The sequence below is a fragment of the Salvelinus namaycush genome, chromosome 2 (genome assembly GCF_016432855.1).
Source record: "Salvelinus namaycush isolate Seneca chromosome 2, SaNama_1.0, whole genome shotgun sequence".
Classification (NCBI taxonomy): domain Eukaryota; kingdom Metazoa; phylum Chordata; class Actinopteri; order Salmoniformes; family Salmonidae; genus Salvelinus; species Salvelinus namaycush.
This window is the reverse complement of record NC_052308.1, coordinates 55892759-55910707: the sequence shown is the minus strand read 5'-3', so window position 1 is coordinate 55910707 and position 17949 is coordinate 55892759. Positions and strand designations below refer to the sequence as shown.

General features: G+C 42.8%; 1 protein-coding gene across 1 annotated transcript in view; it reads left to right on the top strand.

The window, feature by feature from the left end:
• LOC120064694 (CMP-N-acetylneuraminate-beta-galactosamide-alpha-2,3-sialyltransferase 2-like) overlaps positions 1-17205 on the top strand; it is a 50008-nt gene extending 32803 nt beyond the window's left edge. The window contains exons 2-7 of the mRNA XM_039015318.1: positions 3053-3916; positions 10483-10676; positions 13776-13955; positions 14614-14659; positions 14744-14863; positions 15653-17205. Coding sequence (XP_038871246.1) covers positions 3581-3916; positions 10483-10676; positions 13776-13955; positions 14614-14659; positions 14744-14863; positions 15653-15823 — 1047 coding nt within the window. The 5' untranslated portion in view covers positions 3053-3580 and the 3' untranslated portion in view covers positions 15824-17205. The remainder of the gene's footprint in view (positions 1-3052; positions 3917-10482; positions 10677-13775; positions 13956-14613; positions 14660-14743; positions 14864-15652) is intronic.
• The last annotated feature ends 744 nt before the right edge of the window (positions 17206-17949 follow it).

The window sequence follows — 17949 nt, the reverse complement described above, 5'->3', positions numbered from 1 at the left end:
CAGCACCACGATTCGAAGAGCGCTCAAATCGCTTAAAATAACCCTCATCAAGATCTGTTGCCTGCACCTAATAGTCCTACTCATCACATTATTTTTATTATTATTATTATTATTATTAAAAGTGGAAGATTATCACTTCTCACAATGGTGCTTCTCACAATGGTTAGATTAAAGCTGAATCAATGTCTCGCAAGATCACAATGATGAATTAGTATTTTACATAACAAAACCTAATATAATAGCATGTACTGTACCATAGGCCTCTAATATGTTACACCAAAAAACCTCAGTCATTTCTTATCTGAAGCTGTCAATGTTTTTCTCATGCGGCCAAAACTGAGGCAGGATATATGCGATGATGGAAACAAAATGGGCTTACAAAGAAAGGCACAATCTGCATTTATTCAATCACGAAACAGTAGTTTAAGATCTAAATGCATATTCCCATGCAACTGATTGAGATCAAATGATTGACATGCACTTTGGACATTTCACTGGTAAAACGTGAAGAATTATCATTCATGATGGCCTGTTTTGAAATGAGATATTCCTAACACACTAAGCATTTACCGACGGCGGCGACTTTTTTTGGTCCGGACCAGCCATTTTGGTACAGTCCACACCGGCATTGATTTTCAACGTCCATAGACATCTGGTACAGATCGGCCTATATTTGGCCCAAACATGGACGTCTATAATTGGTTTAGATTTGCACAGTACAGTCGAGCACAGCAGAGTAAAGTATATTAGAGTACACAGTAGAATAAGGAAATGTAGATTAGTGTACTGTATTGTACCCTACTTTACTCTAATGTACTGTAGTCTACTGAATTCGACTACTGTATCATACTGTACTCTTCTCTACTGAATAATACTACTGTACTGTGCTAAACTGCCATAATGTGATGTTCAAACTTGTGAAACAACCTATGAGGTCTATGAGTATTGGAGAAGGCTGCTGACGCTTCTGGCACAGGCTGCTCTGGCAAAGTCAACTTCCAGAGCAGGCTCAGAACTTGGTCTGACTCCAGAGGCAGCAGCAGCCCAGTGAGGGAAGTCAGCAGGCTGGCTTATTGCAATGCAAGTGATTCTGCATCCCTGGTACCACTGAGTCTGGCCCCAAAGGGGGGCTCAGTATTGATTCAAAGCCACTGGATGGGAGCCGCGGGAGTTGGTATGTTTGACATGCATCAATTTGAAAGCCTTGCTTAATGGTTAATGGTCTCTTAACAAAGGCAAGAAGGTTTCTATTTGTGTTTCCTGACAGCTGTAGCTACAGTTTATGCAGGCAGTGTATCTATAGGAGATGCATTAATGCAGAGCCAGCGTGTGACTTTATTCATGAACTTGTGTGCAGAGCGGACACTCAGGCTTAGTCATTGTGTTTCTACTGCCTGCGGAGAGGCAAGTTGTTCTGGTTTTCCTCTCCATAGATGATCGTGTTGTGCTCTGAGAACTCAATGTGAAGAAAGAGGCTGCAAGATTTCATCTTTCTGTGCCACAACAGGAGAAAGGTTCTAACAACAGAAGGCTCACACAGTATGGCCATCCACACAGTATGAGTTTGATTGACGTTTTCAAGATTATGTATTGAGCCCTGCATGGATGGGGAGTTTAACTTCTTATGGCTGCAGGGGCAGTATTGAGTAGCTTGGATGAAAGGTGCACAGAGGTGCCCATATTAAACGGCCTGCTCCTCAGTCCCAGTTGCTAATATATGCATATTATTATTCATATTGGATAGAAAACACTCTGACAGAACTCATATAACAGAACTCATATGAGTTTTCACTTCCTACGGCTTCCACTAGATGTCAACAGTCAACAGAACTTTGTCTGATGACTCTAATGTGAAGGGGGGCCGAAGGAGACAGGAATGAGTAATCACTGCCACGAGCTGATCACGCATTCACCATGCGCCTTCACATGAGGAGGACGTCCGTTCCACCGCTCTTCTGAAGTCAATCTAATTCTCCGGTTGGAACGTTATTCAAGATGTATGTTAACAACATTCTAAAGATTGATTCAGTACATCGTTTGACATGTTTCTACTGACTGTTACGGAACTTTTGCCATTTCGTCACGTTATAGTGGAGGCACTTTGTGACTTTGGAATTGTTTACCAAAGGCGCTAACCAAAGTAGCTAATTGTACATAAATAACGGACATTATCGATCAAATCAAGCATTTATTGTGGACCTGGGATTCCTAGGACTGCATTCTGATGAAGTTCATCAAAGGTAAGGTAACATTTATCATGTATTTTCTGGTTTCTGTTGACCCCAACATGGCGGCTAATTTGGCTAATGTTCTGAGCTCCATCTCAGATTATTGCATGAGTTGCTTTTTCCATAAGTTAAAAAAATAAATCTGACACAGCGGTTGCATTAAGGAGAGGTATATTTATAATTCCATGTGTATAACTTGTATTATCATCTACATTTATGATGAGTATTTCTGTTGAAACGATGTGGCTATGCAAAATCACTTGATGTTTTTGGAACTAGTGAATGTAACGCGCCAATGTAAACTCAGATTTTTTGTTATAAATATGAACTTTATCAAACAAAACATGCATGTATTGTGTAACATGAAGTCCTATGAGTGTCATCTAATGAAGATAATTTTATCTCTTTCTGCTTTTTCTGACTGCTATCTTTCGCTGGAAAAATGGCTGTGCTTATTGTGGTTTGGTGGTGACCTAACATAATCGTTTGTAGTGCTTTCGCTGAAAAGCATATTTGAAATCGGACACTTTGGTGGGATTAACAAGAATACCTTTAAAATGATATAAGACACATGTATGTTTGAGGAATTTTAATTATGAGATTTCTGTTGTTTGAATTTGGCGCCCTGCACTTTCTCTGGCTGCTGTCATATCGATCCCGGTAGCGGGATGCAGCCATAAGAAGTTAATCAAAGGCTGCGGTGACTGTTCAGTATGTGATTTTTGGAGTAATTGATTTCTCTCCCCGTCTTATTTCTTACCTACGCATCTTGGTTTGACTTTTTTTTCTCCAGATGCTGATATCTGTATGTGTTTGTCTTCTAGGAGCAGGAAGCTGTGCAGCGCATGCAGCCCAGAGCTCTGGAGAGAAACATGAGGTTGAACCAATGAGGGGCCTTCTTTGGTCTAGACAGGGTGTTTGGAAACCGAAGGCTCTATTTTTAATTTCCTCGCCGATCGCCTTGAGCAGGGCAAGGCAGTGTCTCTTCATAAGCGGCAGACAAAAGTATTTTACTCAATCTCACTCTCCTCTTCCTGTGGCAGACCAGCATGGCCAAATAGGACACATTAGGCCAAGATCACGATCCAGCAAACGCCCTCTTTCCTTTATAAACTCTGGTATCAACTAATTATTCTGCATGTTTGTTACATGTATAACTTGCCAGTAATTTTAAGAAGTGTACCTTCCCTCTGGCTGGAACAACAGGGAGATTCCTGATATATTTGCTGAATGTGTCTGGTTCTTACCCTCGACTCCAGAATCACTGACAAAGTATATTCACGGAGCAGTGGTGCCAAGACATCAACACTGGACTGCCTTTTACTCAGGGCACTGGCTCAAACAGTCCAGTCATGCTCTTCAAGAGGAAGTTGTGCCTGTTTGCTCTGTTTGGTGGGATTCTCTTTGTCATGATTGCCACCCACACCATTCAGAAGAACAACATCCTGTCTTTGACTTTGATGGAGATCCATGCCACCTCCAGGACTGTGCAAGGGCACGCTGTTAACCGAACATGGGCTCCACCGAGTGCCACGGTGCCCAGCCCGGACAGGATATGTGGGTGTCCGTCCTGCATAGCGGACATGGAGGTCTCGGAGTGGTTCGCTCAGCACTATGACCCCCAGCAACAGCCCTTTCTCACAGACGGAGACAACAACATGGACCCCCTGGCCCTGAAGTGGTGGCTGGTAAGACGTTTATTATTGATGAGAGGGGCCAAATAGTGTGGTTATATACTGTATGTGGCCAAAAACTGTCAGCTTATTGTTAAAGGTGTAGGATTACACAGCAGAAAATTATATGACAAATTAAGAAAAAATATGAAGGAATCTGTCACTTTCCCAAACAAAATCTGTCCTGTACATTAATATTAGTACATCAGTACAATGTAATACATTTGTATTACTATTTATGGGTCACTCAGTCGTGTCGTTGCCATTGTTATCAACGTTCTACAGATGCCGCAGCCATATTGATGCTCAAATGTGGAACGGGGGCTAATGACTTTAAACCAGGGCTAATGACTGTTTAGTCTAAATTACATTATAGGGGCTTGGGAATACTATGACATTGCTAAAGTAGGCACATATTTCGTAGGAAACAACTTTACCAGCATCATCATGTTGTCAAATTTACTTTAGACAGATGGCAATGTTGTCATTAGCTAGCAAAGTTCATAAAAAATAGCAAGATATGCTAATGTTAGCTAGCTAAAATCTGGAGGTCTCCCCTCAATCTTAGCTAGCTAGCTAATGTTATACTGCAACTAAAGTCAGTCTGGCGATGACAAAATGGTAAGATGGCACCGGAGAAGAAGGCAGACGTTTTATGTGCCCCAAACCGATTGTGTTTTTTTGTTTATTTATTTGCGTTGTTTGTAAATATTTTTTTTTTTACTTATTTTGTACATAATGTTGCCACTACTGTCTCTTATGACGGAAAATAATTTCTGGACATCAGGACTGCAATTACTCTCCACGGACTGGCAGAATCCTTTTTTTTTCTTTAACGAGTCTGACGAGGCCGACGCAAACGATATACTGCTTTCTCGGGAACAGGCCCAGATCCCCATGATTTGCGTGAAGAGGAGGCGGAGAAAAAGGGTCCGGAGGGCGGGCTGCCTTCTGAGAATTCGTAAGCGATCGAATAAACCCCCACTTCCTTCCATTCTGCTAGCAAACGTGCAATCTTTGGACAATAAAATAGATGACCTACGCGGAAGATTAAGCTACCAACGGGACATTCAAAACTGTAATATCTTATGCTTCACGGAGACGTGGCTGAATGACGACAATATCAACATACAGCTGGCTGGTTATACGCTGCACCGGCAGGATAGAACAGCGACATCTGGTGAGACAAGGGGTGGCGGACTATGTATTTTTGTAAATAACAGCTAGTGCATGGAAAGGAAGTTTCGAGCTATTGCTCGCCTGAGGTAGAGTATCTCAAGATAAGCTGTAGACCACACTACCTACCTAGAATTTTAATCTGTATTATTCGTATCTGTTTACATACCACCACAGTCAGAGGATGGCACTAAGACAGCATAGAATGAGATGTATTCCGCCAATAAGCAAACAAGAAAACGCTCACCCAGAGGCGGCACTCCTAGTAGCCGGGAACTTTAATGCAGGGAAACTTAAATCCATTTTACCAGAAGCATACAAAGCTCTCCCTCGTCCTCCATTTGTCAAATCTGACCAGAATTCTATCCTCCTGATTCCTGCGTACAAGCAAAAATTAAAGCAGGAAGCACCCGTGACTAGATCAATAAAAAAGTGGTCAGATGAAGCAGATGCTAAGCTACAGGACTGTTTTGCTAGCACAGACTGGAATATGTTCCCGGGATTCCTCCGATGGCATTGAGGAGTACACCACATCTGTCATTGTCTTCATCAATAAGTGCATCGATGACGTCGTTCCCACAGTGACAGTGACACAGTACATACCCCAACCAGAAGCTATGGATTATAGGCAACATCCACATGAGCTAAAGGCAATAGCTGCCGCTTTCAAAGAGCGGGACTCTAACTCGGAAGCTTATAAGAAATCCCGCTATGCCCTCCGACGAACCATCAAACAGGCAAAGCGTCAATACAGGACTAAGATCGAATCATACTACGCTGGCTCTGACGCTAGTCGGATGTGGCAGGGCCTGAAAACCATTACAGACTACAAGGGGAAGCACAGCCGAGAGCGGCGCAGTCACACGAGCCTACCAGACGAGCTGAAATACTTCTATGTTCGCTTCGAGGCAATTAACACTGAAACATGCATGAGAGCACCAGCTGTTCTAGAAGACTATGTGATCACGCTCTCTGCAGCTGATGTGAGTAAGACCTTTAAACAGGTCAACATTCACAAGGCCGCAGGGCCAGACGGATTACCAGGACACGCGCTGACCAACTGGCAAGTGTCTTCACTGACATTTTCAACCTCTCCCTGTCCGAGTCTGTAATACCAACATGTTTTAAGCAGACCACCATAGTGCCTGTGCCTCATGAACACTAAGGTAACCTTCCTAAACGACTACTGACCCGTAGCACTCACGTCTGTAGCCATGAAGTGCTTTTAAAGGCTGGACATGGCTCACATCAACACCATTATTCCAGAGACCCTAGACCCAGTCCAATTTGCATACCGCCCCAACAGATCCACAGATGATGCAATCTTTATTGCACTCCACACTGCCCTTTCCCACCTGGACAAAAGGAACACCTATGTAAGAATGCTATTCATTGACTACAGCTCAGCTTTCAACACCATAGTGCCCTCAAAGCTCATCAATAAGCTAAGGACCATGGGACTTAACACCTCCCTCTGCAACTGAATCCTGGAGTTCCTGACGTGCCGCCCCCAGGTGGTAAGGGTAGGTCACAACACATTCGCCACGCTGATCCTCAACACAGGGGCCCCTCAGGGGTGCGTGCTCAGTCCCCTCCTGTACTCCCTGTTCACTAATGACTGCACGGCCAGGCACGACTCCAACACCATTAAGTTTGCCGATGACACAACAGTGGTAGGCCTGATCACCGACAACGACGAGAGCCTATAGGGAGGAGGTCAGAGACCTGGCCATGTGGTGCCAGGACAACAACCTCTCCCTCAACGTGATCAAGACAAAGGAGATGATTGTGGACTACAGGAAAAAGAGGACAGAGCACACCCCCATTCTCATCGATGGGGCTTCAAGTTCCTTGGTGTCCACATCACCAATAAACTAACGTGGTCCTAGCACACCAAGACAGTCGTGAAGAGGGCATGACAAAACCTATTCCCCCTCAGGAGACTGAAAAGATTTGGCATGGGTCCTCAGATCCTCAAAAGGTTCTACAGCTGCACCATCGAGAGCATCCTGACTGGTTGCATCACTGCCTGGTATGGCAACTGCTCGGCCTCCGACCGCAAGGCACTACAGGGGGTAGTGCGACTGGCCCAGTACATCACTGGGGCCAAGCTTCCTGCCATCCAGGACCTCTATACCATGCTAAAAATTGTCAAAGACACCAGCCACCCTAGTCATAGACTGTTCTCTCTGCTACTGCATGACAAGCGGTACCGGAGCGCCAAGTCTAGGTCCAAGAGGCTTGTAAACAGCTTCTACCCCCAAGCCATGAGACCCCTGAACACCTAATCAAATGGCTACCCAGACTATTTGCATTGCCACTTTGAAAACCCACAAATGTCGCTGAGTGGGTGAAATTTCTTCCACAACGATGTGAAAGACTGATCAACAACTACAGGAAGCGTTTCGTTGCAGCTAAAGGTGGTACAACCAGTTATTGAGAGTAAGGGGGCTATAGAGACCAACAGTGGAGGTGTCATAATACCCATTAAACCTAGCAGTCAAACAGGGAAATGGTTCCAATCGTTTTTCCACCATTCATTTTTCCCATAGGGAATTTTAGAAACTGTTTATTGTAAGTTTACCCTGTTTATCTGTCTCGGACAAGGTGACTTTTATCAATGTGCTCTAATAAGCATCAAAGTAGACATCATGCAAGACTACAAATCCCTGCAAACTCCTGCACGTCATCTTTCGCTGACACCTTTGCTAACAGGTTTTGTGTCAATTTAAAACTTGCACCAGACAGTTCACAGAATTATAAATTTAAAGAAATGTAGCTAATTTATTCATTGTTTGACCACTAGGTTTTCTGGGTATTATGACACACATACTGTGGTACTCTATTACTTTTCACACAGGGACATTGGGTGTTGTTTATTAAATAAATGAAATAAGCATCAACATTTTGTTATTTGTTCACTCAGTTTCCCTTCATTTAATATTAGGTTTTGGTTGAAGATCTGATTAAATTCAGTATAAAAAAAACATGCAAGACTAGAGAAAATCTGAAAGCAAATACCTTTTTTATTGCACTGCATGACCTGTTCACCACCATTCAATAATCAGTCATTTGAAAATAAATCAAGACATGTGGCCAGCAAAAATGTGCTGATATGCATGAGAAATGTGTGTATTCCCAGATATACTCATCTGTTATCATTTTATTCCTATGAGGGTCTTAGTAGTCCTACTCTTATCTCTCAAGCATGCTGCAAATATCAATGTTTGAAGTCAACATTTTATTCCGTGGCAAACATCTGGAAAAGACAGCCTCTGTGCTGCACAGTGAAAACTAAATGTGCTCTGTTACTACCATCATTCCATGGCCAAATGTCATTAAAACCTACTGCGGTGGATTCCATGCACTGTAATCGTCAGGGTGATTACTTTCCAAAAGAAACTCCCTGAAGGGACTGAGCAAAGAAAGGAGAAGTCGCCCTCCTTAAGCCATTCTCCAGTCTGAGCATGTTTCAATATGTTTTATTTAAAGATAATTTGAGGCATTCAAGGTTTCGAAAGCAACACTAAGATAAGCTTGGCATTGTGATGGCTCCCGTGGCACTGAAAAGCAGTGGTCAGGACATACACACACTGTTGCCATGGTTGGTCTGATAAGAATGCCATGCCAAAACAAGGTAATAACCAAAAAGAGGCTGGCTGGTCATGAAAGGGGACATTTAACACATGGTCTCCAATGTAACACAAGTCTCCCTCTGGAGGCTGGTGATTCCCTTAATACCGAATATTAAAGGCCCCTTGTACAGTTGAAGTCGGAAAAAAAAATCCCTGTCTTAGGTCAGTTAGGTTCACCACTTTATTTTAAGAATGTGAAATGTCTAATGTCTGAATAATAGTGGAGAGAATTATTTATATCAGCTTTACTTCCTTTCACCACATTCTCAGTGGGTCAGAAGTTTACATACACTCAATTAGTATTTGGTAGCATTGCCTTTAAATTGTTTAACTTGGGTCAAACGTTTCGGGTAGCCTTCCACAAGCTTCCCACAATAAGTTGGGTGAATTTTGGCCCATTCCTCTTGACAGAGCTGGTGTAACTGAGTCAGGTTTGTAGGCCTCCTTGCTCGCACACGCTTTTTCAGTTCTGCCCACACATTTTCTATAGAATTGAGGTCAGGACTTTCTGATGGCCACTCCAATTCCTTGACTTTGTTGTCCTTCAGCCATTTTGCCACAACTTTGGAAGTATGCTTGGGGTCATTGTCCATTTGGAAGACCCATTCTTTAACTTCCTGACTGATGTCTTGAGATGTTGCTTCAATATATCCACATATTTTTCTCCCTCATGATGCCATCTATTTTGTGAAGTGCACCAGTCCCTCCTGCAGCAAAGCACCCCCACAACACGATGCTGCCACCCCCGTGTTTCACGGTTAGAATGGTGTTCTTCGGCTTGCAAGCATTCCCCTTTTTCCTCCAAACATAATGACGTCATTATGGCCAAACAGTTCTATTTTTGTTTCATCAGACCAGAGGACATTTCTCCAAAAAGTACGATCTTTGTCCCCGTGTGCAGTTGCAAACCGTAGTCCGGCTTTTTTATGGGGTTTTGGTGCAGTGGCTTCTTCCTTGCTGAGCGGACTTTCAGGTTATGTCGATATAGGACTAGTTTTACTGTGGATATAGATACTTTTGTACCTGTTTCCTCCAGCATCTTCACAAGGTCCTTTGCAGTTGTTCTGGGATTGATTTGCACTTTTCGCACCATAGTACGTTTATCTCTAGGAGACCGAAAGTGTCACCTTCCTGAGCGGTATGACGCCTGCGTGGTCCAATGGTGTTTATACTTGCGTACTATTGTTTGTACAGATGAACGTGGTACCTTTAGGCATTTGGAAATTGCTCCCAAGGATGAACCAGACTTGTGGAGGTCTACACATTTTTTTCTAAGGTCTAGCTGATTTTCTTTTGATTTCCCATGATGTCAAGCAAAGAGGCACTGAGTTTGAAGGTAGGCCTTGAAATACATCCACAGGTACACCTCCAATTAGCCTATCAGAAGCTTTTAAAGCCATGACATAATTTTCTGGAATTTCCCAAGCTGTTTAAAAGGCACAGTCAACTTAGTGTATGTAAACTTTTGACCCATATGATTTGTGATACAGTGAATTATAAGTGAAATAATCTTAACAATTGTTGGAAAAATTACTTGTCATACACAAAGTAGATGTCCTAACCGACTTGCCAAAACTATAGTTTGTTAACAAGAATTTTGTGGAGTAAAACTAGTTTTAATGACTCCAACCTAAGTGTATGTGAACTTCTGACTTCAACTGTATATATTGCCCTGTTTTTGTTTGTTTGCCAAAGGTGAGCTCAGGCTTTAGTCCTGTGAGATATCATTGTCACCCCACACCTAAAGTGAATTTTAAACATCCCCATCAGGCTTTGCAGCGGTCCACCGATGAGCAGACAATATACGAGGTGATCCAGAAGATGTTCCAGGTCATCGCTCCCCCTGCCGTGGATGTCCAACCCAAACAAGCTCAGTGCAGGAAGTGTGCAGTGGTGGGGAACTCAGGAAACCTGCTCGGCTCTCAATACGGCTCCTTGATAGACTCACATAACAGTGTCATAAGGTATGACCTAACTAGTGTTTTCACGATACTGGAATTTTGACTTCTATACCGATACCAGGTTTAGTATCACGATACTTGATACCATCACAATACTCGATACCACGACAGAAAAAGAAGGCACATACTGGCACTTGAGCCAGACAGATAAACTCTTCTACTGCTCTGTTCAATCGTTGGGCATGTTTTGAGTTCAACAACATTACATTCAAAAAGATGTATGTAAAACATTTTCAAAGACAGCAATTAATTAATAATTTATACAATCATACAATTAATTTGACTTTCGTAAAAACAATAACTACATAACGGTAATCATTTATTTGAATGATACGTCTCTTGATAAACAGGGTAAATCACGATGTAGCCTAGGCCTATTCACAATTCAGGTGAATGCATATTCAATAGGAGTGTGCATGCATTTAACTAATTTTGGCTGATTTCATGGGGGTACAGATGACAAGCAATCTGTTTCCCTTCTATTTGGGACTTAATTTATTGTACTGATCAACAACATTTGCATAGAAGTAGCTTATTTTATAAAAGTGTGCACTGTCTCTATAACCAGTAATGACATCATTCATGAGGCAATATGGGGGCGGCCCTTCAGAGCCCTACACACACAGTTTCAGTTTGCTGAGGGAATAGATACTCTTTTGGAGAGAAGTTAGAGACCAAGTGAATGAATAACGTTTTGGTAGCAATCAACATTTTGCGTTATGGTTTGCACACAAAGTACTAGGGTAGTGAATTGACGTTACAGTAGCTTCAGCTGTAAGCTAGCAAGAAAAGTTGGCCTACAGAGCTGGAAGCTACCGGTATCTTGCATTGTAAAGTGTTCTAGCCTATATGGACATTGTTTTATAAACAGTAGTTAACAGTTTTAAGATGCCGTGTCGCATTATTGAAGTGTATTAACTTCTGTTCAGCTTCTGTCCAAATCCAGATAGCTGATGTTCTGAAAGAGCTGCAAAATCTGGACCCCTACAAATCAGCCGGGCTAGACAATCTGGACCCTCTCTTTCTAAAATGATCTGCCGAAATTGTTGCAACCCCTATTACTAGCCTGTTCAACCTCTCTTTCGTATCGTCTGAGATTCCCAAAGATTGGAAAGCTGCTGCGGTCATCCCCCTCTTCAAAGGGGGTGACACTCTAGACCCAAACTGCTACAGACCTATATCTATCCTACCCTGTCTTTCTAAGGTCTTCGAAAGCCAAGTTAACAAACAGATTACCGACCATTTCGAATCCCACCGTACCTTCTCCGCTGTGCAATCTGGTTTCAGAGCTGGTCATGGGTGCACCTCAGCCACGCTCAAGGTCCTAAACGACATCATAACCGCCATCGATAAGAGACATTACTGCGCAGCCGTATTCATCGACCTGGCCAAAGCTTTCAACTCTGTCAATCACCACATTCTTATTGGCAGACTCGACAGCCTTGGTTTCTCAAATGATTGCCTCGCCTGGTTTACCAACTACTTCTCTGATAGAGTTCAGTGTGTCAAATCGGAGGGCCTGTTGTCCGGACCTCTGGCAGTCTCTATGGGGGTGCCACAGGGTTCAATCCTCGGGCCGACTCTCTTCTCTGTATACATAAATGATGTTGCTCTTGCTGCTGGTGATTCTCTGATACACCTCTACGCAGACGACACCATTCTGTATACTTCTGGCCCCTCTTTGGGCACCGTGTTAACTAACCTCCAGACGAGCTTCAATGCCATACAACTCTCCTTCTGTGGCCTCCAACTGCTCTTAAACACAAGTAAAACTAAATGCATGCTATTCAACCGATCACTGCCCACACCTGCTCGCCCGTCCAGCATCACTACTCTTGACGGCTCTGACTTAGAATACGTGGACAACTACAAATACCTAGGTGTCGGGTTAGACTGTAAACTCTCCTTCCAGACTCACATTAAGCATCTCCAATCCAAAATTAAATATAGAATCGGCTTCCTATATCGCAACAAAGCATCCTTCACTCATGCTGCCAAACATACCCTCGTAAAACTGACCATCCTACCGATCCTCGACTTCGGTGATGTCATCTATAAAATAGCCTCCAACACTCTACTCAACAAACTGGATGCAGTCTATCACAGTGCCATCCGTTTTGTCACCAAAGCCCCATACACTACCCACCATTGCGACCTGTATGCTCTCGTTGGTTGGCCCTCACTTCATACTCGTCGCCAAACCCACTGGCTACAGGTTATTTACAAGTCTCTGCTAGGTAAAGCCCCACCTTATCTCAGCTCACTGGTCACCATAGCAGCACCCACTCGTAGCACGCGCTCCAGCAGGTATATCTCACTGGTCACCCCCAAAGCCAATTCCTACTTCGGTCGTCTTTCCTTTCAGTTCTCTGCTGCCAATGACTGGAACGAACTGCAAAAATCTCTGAAGCTGGAAACACTTATCTCCCTCACTAGCTTTAAGCACCAGCTGTCAGAGCAGCTCACAGATTACTGCTCCTGTACATAGCCTATCTATAATTTAGCCAAAACAACTACCCTCTTCCCCTACTGTATTTATTTATTTATTTTGCTCCTTTGCACCCCATTATTTCTATTTCTACTTTGCACATTCTTCCACTGCACATCTACCATTCCAGTGTTTTACTTGCTATATTGTATTTACCTTGCCACCATGGCCTTTTTTTTGCCTTTACCTCCCTTATCTCACCTCATTTGCTCACATTGTATATAGACTTATTTTTCTACTGTATTATTGACTGTATGTTTTGTTTATTCCATGTGTAACTCTGTGTTGTATGTGTCGAATTGCTATGCTTTATCTTGGCCAGGTCGCAGTTGCAAATGGGAACTTGTTCTCAACTAGCCTACCTGGTTAAATAAAGGTGAAATAAAAAAATAAAAAAATGAGTGAGTGAGAAGCTAACATGATACAGCCTAGACTCCCAGTGCAGGCTAGGTGCGCTGTAGACAGACTTGATCCGTGAGACACATTTGACAGAAATACCTAAAGTAACACAAATTCTTGTACCGAACCGTTTTTCATGTTCTAGTATGAAAAAGGCACAGGTTGGTTCATGACCTGCCTGTGAACTGAAACAATGTTCTCTCTTTGCTGTAAAGAATGAATAAAGCCACCACAGCAGGGTTTGAAGCCGACGTGGGCAACAGAACGACGCACCACTTCATGTACCCTGAAAGTGCAGTGGACATCGCCCCTGGGGTCCACCTCGTTCTGCTGCCCTTTAAACTCCGCGATCTACAGTGGGTGGCCAGTGCCCTTTCGACGGGAGAGATCAAAACGTAGGTCCACTCTTTGCCAATCCCAAGCTTTTCACTGTCACTCCCAAATGTACGACTACTGACGACAACCACACAATACAGACCACAATTACTGACTACAAACACACATCTACTGACCACAACAACACTTGTCAAAGCACTCAACTGACTAATGCATGGTATGGGTCTGACTGACTACAACAGATGGCGTAATTCATTGTTGAGCTTTTTGACCTTGTCGTAGTCTGTTTTTGATGTGACTTGTCTTTGTCTATAGATTTACATTTTAGCCATTTAGCAGATGCTCTTATCCAGAGCGGCTTACAGTTAGTGCATTCGTCTTAAGATAGCTCGGTGGGACAACCACATATCACAGTGTGAGTGGGAGCTGCCCTCCCGTAGGGGTGGAAGGTCCAAGAGACCAGAGGTGGCAGAACGAAGTACTCGGGTTGGGGTGTAGGTTTTAAGCAGAGCCTGAATGTAGGGAGGGGTGCTCTTGCTGCTCCGTAGGCAAGTACAATGGTCCTTTAGTCTATATTTAGAATGTTCATGTTTTTATCGTGACAATGTTTTGCCTCTTGGCTAGGCCATCATTATAAACGAGAACTGGTTCTCAACTGACCCACCTTGTTTAATAAAGGTAAAATAAAATAGTTGTTTTCCCTGCATGTTTCTTCAGGACATACATGAGGGTGAAAGGTCGAGTACAGGCTGACAAGGACAGGGTAAGGCTTATCATGGTGTACAAAACTATTGAGTGAATGTTGATTCGTTTTGTGTGTTAAAGCTAATCACCTTCTCGTTTGCAGGTTATAGTGGTGAATCCAGCGTTCTTTAAGTACACCCACGACCGGTGGACAGAGCGCCATGGCAGGTACCCTTCCACGGGCATGCTGGCCGTTATATTTGCCCTTCACATCTGCGATGAGGTGAGTATCCTTTGACATCAAGAGTTTTTTCCATAGCAGCATCAGTGTCTCGCCAGTGATTATGTTAATGTAAGCTCTAGTGTAATTTTTGGGGAACTGTGTTTCCATAACTAGGGCTGACACTGAGGACTTGTGAAGAGCAGAATCAACAACCTTTGCAATATCAACACAGTTACTTTGTGAGATGGTGTTAACTGTGAAAGGTGATTAGCTCCTCTGGTCTAAAAAAGATATCCCAATGCCCCAGTGATTGGGAACATTGCCTTGTGTAAGGTGCCGTCTTTCGGATGGGACGTTAAACGGGTGTCCTGACTCTTTGGTCATTAAAAATCTCCAGGCACTTATTGTAAAAGTAGTGGTGTTAACCCAGGTGTCCTGGCTAATTTCCCAATCATGGCCACCTAATCATCCCCAGCTTCCAATTGGCTCATTCATCCACCCTCCTCTTCCCTGTAACTATTACCCAGGTTGTTGCTGTAACTGTGAATGTGTTCTCAGTCAACTTACCTGGTCAAATAAAAAATAAAAATAGCTCATGCTCAGCCATTGTTATGTAAATGTCAACTGAAAAGTAAATTTAGCCTCGCCTTGGCCCCCAAGTCAGAACAGGTCCACTGAGGCCATAGCCCAGTGAATCACTGGAGCTGGGCCATGGATGTGGAAACAGTCAGATTTTTAGGGGGTAAATTCTCAGTGGAAATTGACTTCTCTTTAGTATCACAAGCCTGGTTGAAAGTAAACAGAATGCTAATAACACTAGTAAAGCTAAACATTGCCGTCCTTCTCCAGGTGTCTGTGTTTGGCTATGGAGCTGACCAACAGGGGAACTGGCACCACTACTGGGAGGACAACAAGTACGCTGGTGCGTTTAGGAAAACTGGAGTGCACAATGCTGATTTTGAGACGGAGGTTATCCAAAAGCTGGACACAGAGGGCAAAATTAAGCTGCACAAGAGATGAGAATGAGCAAGGGTGGTGTGTACAGGACAAAGCCATTAGTGTTGGGTGTGGTGGTCAGAGACCGTCAAAGAGGGACATGAAACCTGTGATGCGCCCTGGTCTCTGAAACTAGCACTGTGAGCTACACATACAACCAAAACCACAAACAGAAGTCCTCAGACCAAAACAAGAACTTGAATCATGTAATTTGAACATGCACTGCATGTCAACAGCATAATATATGGCCGAAAAGACATTTTAACAGGGACGGAAAACCTCCACACATGCACGTTTTAGACAGATCAGGAAAACGAACATAGAAAGTATGCGGAGCGGCTTACGCTGAGCCAGCTTTCTTCCCTGTTCTGTACTTGTCGGCATGCTGCACCGAACTAGCCTTATACTGAAGAACCCTTCAAGAACCTGAGAGCCTTTGACTGAAGGGGTAAACCACAGAATCCACATTAAGGACAGAAGCCCTGTGTTGCAAGAGTGTAAAAACCACGGCATGCTGCACCGAACTAGCCTTATACTGAAGAACCCTTCAAGAACCTGAGAGCCTTTGACTGAAGGGGTAAACCACAGAATCCACATTAAGGACAGAAGCCCTGTGTTGCAAGAGTGTAAAAACCACATCTGCGTGTATTTCTCTTCTTTGTGAGGATGGAAAAGGGCACAGTTAGAGTCAAATTAATTCAAGAATTTATACTGCATTGGAACTATAAGGATTGGTTTAATGTCTCTGTAGAAACAGTTTTGAGCTGCCATAGTAGTCAATTAAACCATATTAATGTACAGCTTTCACACCCAATTATGTTGCCTATTATTATGTTGCTCTAAACTTGATCTAATAACATGTTTTAGATGATGGAAATTTCACTTGTGTTGCCATCCCAAGGAATACAAATTTTGAACGCTGTGTAAGGAGGGAACACACGATGTGTGTCTGATTCATTTCTTAAAAAGAATGAATGCTTTAATAAGAGAGATTCCAGTGATGTGCCTTCTGAGCCAGTTTAACAGGGAGTTTTGATAACTTTTTTTATATGGATGTATGAACCTTTGTGTCAATCAAAGAGTCCCGCTGTTATTAGAGTTTGATCTATGACCACTATTAGACAGTTGTGACCCGATAAGTAAAAATGAACACCTTCAATTAAAACCAGAAACAATCAATGCAACTTTAATATCATCATTAACTGAACATTAAGTTTGTTTGTTTCAAAGTCGGCTCCTATTTTAAATAAAATCTCAAAACCATTTAGGATTTAAAAAATAAAAGTAAATTGGTACCCAATACCAAATTGGTACCCGATACCAAGAAACCATACCTTTTGTATTTGTGAGTATATGTGTGATTGACTATGATCTGTAGTGTCTTTAAAAAAAAAAAGCATACTGAACAATCACCACACCGCCTCCCTTTTTAATTTTGAAACGGGTTCAAATCAAATCTTATTTGTCACAGACACATGGTTAGCAGATGTTAATGTGAGTGTAGCGAAATGCTTGTGCTTCTAGTTCCGACAATGCAGTAATAACCAACAAGTAATCTAACCTAACAATTCCACAACTACTACCTTATACACACAAGTGTAAAGGAATGAAGAATATGTACATAAAGATATATGAATGAGTGATGGTACAGAACGGCATAGGCAAGATGCAGTAGATGGTATAGTGTACAGTCTATACATATGAGATGAGTAATGTAGGGTATGTAAACATAAAGTGGCATAGTTTAAAGTGGCTAGTGATACATGTATTACATAAAGATGGCAAGATGCAGTGGATGATATACAGTATATACATATACATATGAGATGAGTAATGTAGGGTAGGATTGAATCCTGGCCTAAGTTTTTATAACAACGTGAAATGCTTGTGTAGGTAAATACAGTGACCCTTTTGACTGGCAGTGTAATTTGACGCAATATCTTTGGGCAAAACTTGCCTTGTTACAAAGGCTGTGTAGTGTGTGCAACAACCACAGCCATTGTTCTTAATGCAAAACATGGCTTCCCCAAGATGAGGAAAATGTGAGCAGTGATTTTCAAACGGAGTATGTTCACGATCAGAACCAAAGTTCCAGAGTGCCCCATGATCCTCGGGTAGTTTGAGCTTGGTCCTGAAGTCATTGGGAAGGG